General features: G+C 61.3%; 1 protein-coding gene across 1 annotated transcript in view; it reads left to right on the top strand.

Moving 5' to 3' along the window:
- The window catches only part of ITGA2B (integrin subunit alpha 2b), a 14,030-nt gene that overhangs the window by 2,897 nt on the left and 8,568 nt on the right, over nt 1–2,565 (top strand). The window contains 7 exon segments of the mRNA XM_045299464.1: nt 6–13; nt 116–244; nt 547–594; nt 765–808; nt 921–974; nt 1,100–1,152; nt 1,330–1,541. Of these exon segments, the coding sequence (XP_045155399.1) occupies nt 6–13; nt 116–244; nt 547–594; nt 765–808; nt 921–974; nt 1,100–1,152; nt 1,330–1,541 (548 nt within the window).

Below are 2,565 nucleotides of genomic sequence, written 5' to 3'. Positions count from 1 at the left end.
TATTATTTCTTAGGTATGTCCCCACCCATCTGTACACCACCCTCTCTTCAAGGGGCTCCGCATTCCTGGGACACCCCGGCCATCAGGGCCCCCACACCCTGTCCCTGCTCCCTAGGGCTCCTGGCGCGGGCTCCCATCGCCCAGATCGTCTCGAACTACCGTCCGGGCACCCTCTTGTGGCACGTGCCGGCCCAGCGCTTCACTTTCGACTCCAGTAGCAAAGAGCTCTACGACGGCTACCAGGGTACGCCTAGTACGAACCTCTATAGGCTTCCCAGCCACGCAGGGTCTCGAGTCCCCACGCCAACCCCCTGCCTCCTCTCCCCCTCCCGGCAGCGTCTCACACGCACACGCACACTCACACACACGCACACTCACGCATGTGCCGTCTTGGTTTCGCCCTCCTAGCGGCGGCCTCTTGTTCCTCTCTCTAGACCACACAGGATGGGTCCTGGGTGGTCTCGGAGCCCCCTCTTGGGTCGCCCTCGGGCCCCCTCCCTCCCGCTTACCCTCTCTTAGAAAGACTTGTTCTTGCTGCGTCCTCAGGGTACTCAGTAGCTGTGGGCGAGTTCGATGGGGATTCCGGCACTACAGGCAAGAAAACCCCTTGGACCTGTGGGGTGGGGAGCCCAGTCCAGAAGAAGGGGGACCTCCTAGCTCCAGGGCGAAATCAATCGACTCCGCCACCCCCACCCCCCACTGGGGTGCGGTATGGGGGACAGGGAGTAAGGTCGACCTCACTTGCTGGACCCTCCTTTCTGCAGAATATGTCTTCGGGGCCCCCACCTGGAGCTGGACCCTGGGAGCGGTGAGTGACCTGAAGCACCTCAGCCCGCCCCCCAATTCTCAGCACGGCATTGCCCCTGCCCCTCTGGGGCTCACACCAGAGGGCTGGCACCCTCTGTGCTTTTCCCGCGCAGGTGGAGATCCTGGACTCTTACTACCAGAGGCTGCACCACCTGCATGGAGAGCAGGTGGGGACCTGCCCAGTGGGCATGGCCCAGGCTGGGTGGGACCAGGAGCCCAGGTATGGGGGTGGGGGGAGAGGGGGGCAATGTCTGAGAGAGGGCGGGTCACAGCACTCCTCACCTTCCTGCAGATGGCTTCGTATTTCGGACATTCAGTGGCTGTCACAGACGTCAATGGGGATGGGTGAGGAGAGGGCACATCACCCCAGCCCATTTGGGTCAGGAGAGGTGGCCCCCCCCCCATCGCCTTTACTTGCCCCCACCCCGTGTGACCACTGGGTCGGAGTGGGAAATGAGGGCGGGTGACACGTGGTCTGGCCCTCAGCATCCCTCTCAGCCAGCCCTACACAAATGCCCACAGGAGGCACGACCTACTGGTGGGCGCCCCGCTGTACATGGACAGCCGAGCCGACCGCAAGTTGGCCGAGGTGGGGCGCGTGTACTTGTACCTGCAGCCCCGGGACCCCCACGCCCTGGGCACCCCCAGCCTCCTGCTCACTGGCACTCAGCTCTATGGAAGATTCGGCTCAGCCATTGCCCCTCTGGGCGACCTGGACCAGGATGGCTACAATGGTGAGGGCCAAGGGGCACCGCTTGCTGTAGATGAAGGGCTTGCACCTGGGTCCCAAAGCAGCTGGAGCCAGGGAGACCTTTAAGCAGAGGGTAACACCCCCCCCACACCAATAGGTGGCGCAGAGACTCGCTGAGCGGGGAGTAGGTTGGGTGGTTAAAGGAGGCCCATTAGGCTGAGACGGGTTGGATTTGATGGTGGAGTTCAAGGTAAGGCTAATGCATAGACACTTAGCACTTCCTTATTTGGAGGCAGGTGGAGTTGGGTGGGTGGTGGTGGCCCCCAGGAGCTCAGGGAAATCCTGCCATGCAGCAAGTCTGGGCTGGGGAGAGATCAGCAGTTCAGCTTCAAGAGCTTGACGGGGCACGATCGGTGCCCTTGCCCCAGGCCTGCGGGGCATGATCGAAATGCCCAGAGAGCGGTTGTGTGTGGCTGACCCCAGTTCCATAAGAGAGGAGCCGGTGAAATGAGCAGTGACCGGGGACAGGACCATTTAGGGGACTCATAGCAGGGCAAGTCTGGGAGGAGACCCACGAGAGTCACAGAGACACCAGGAATCAGGAGGGGCGGGGAGAGGGCACAGTGGCTAAAATAAACTGGAGAAAGGTGGAGGTCATGAAGGACAGCCATCTTAGGATTGCAGGGGTGGGGGAGGGTGGTGAGTAGAGACAGAGGCAAAGTGGGTTAAGCTTTGGGCCCCTAACTGAGATCAGCTGTTTGAAACCACCAGCTGGCCTGAGGGAGAAAGATGAGGCTGTCTGCTTCTATAAAGCTTTATAGCAGGGCTGCCAAACTGGTGGCCCCCGAGGTAATTTTTTGTAGCCCATGATGCTCTGAAATAAAATAAGGCGCTACTGCGAAGCGGGCTTCAGCTCGGCGGTCACCCAGGCGAGTCGTGAGTGGGAAGAGCGTGGGGACCGCCCTCCCACCGGGCGCCCTCTCACCTCCGGCCTTCCCTTTCAGGCTGGGGAGCTGTTGCTCGGGGCTCCCGGGGGCTATTATTTCTTAGGTATGTCCCCACCCATC

The sequence above is a fragment of the Echinops telfairi genome, unplaced genomic scaffold, assembly GCF_000313985.2.
Source record: "Echinops telfairi isolate 266 unplaced genomic scaffold, ASM31398v2 ScPeMD7_7458;HRSCAF=8496, whole genome shotgun sequence".
NCBI classification, from domain to species: domain Eukaryota; kingdom Metazoa; phylum Chordata; class Mammalia; order Afrosoricida; family Tenrecidae; genus Echinops; species Echinops telfairi.
Note: the sequence above shows the minus strand (reverse complement) of the source record. Positions and strands in the feature narration are given on the sequence as shown.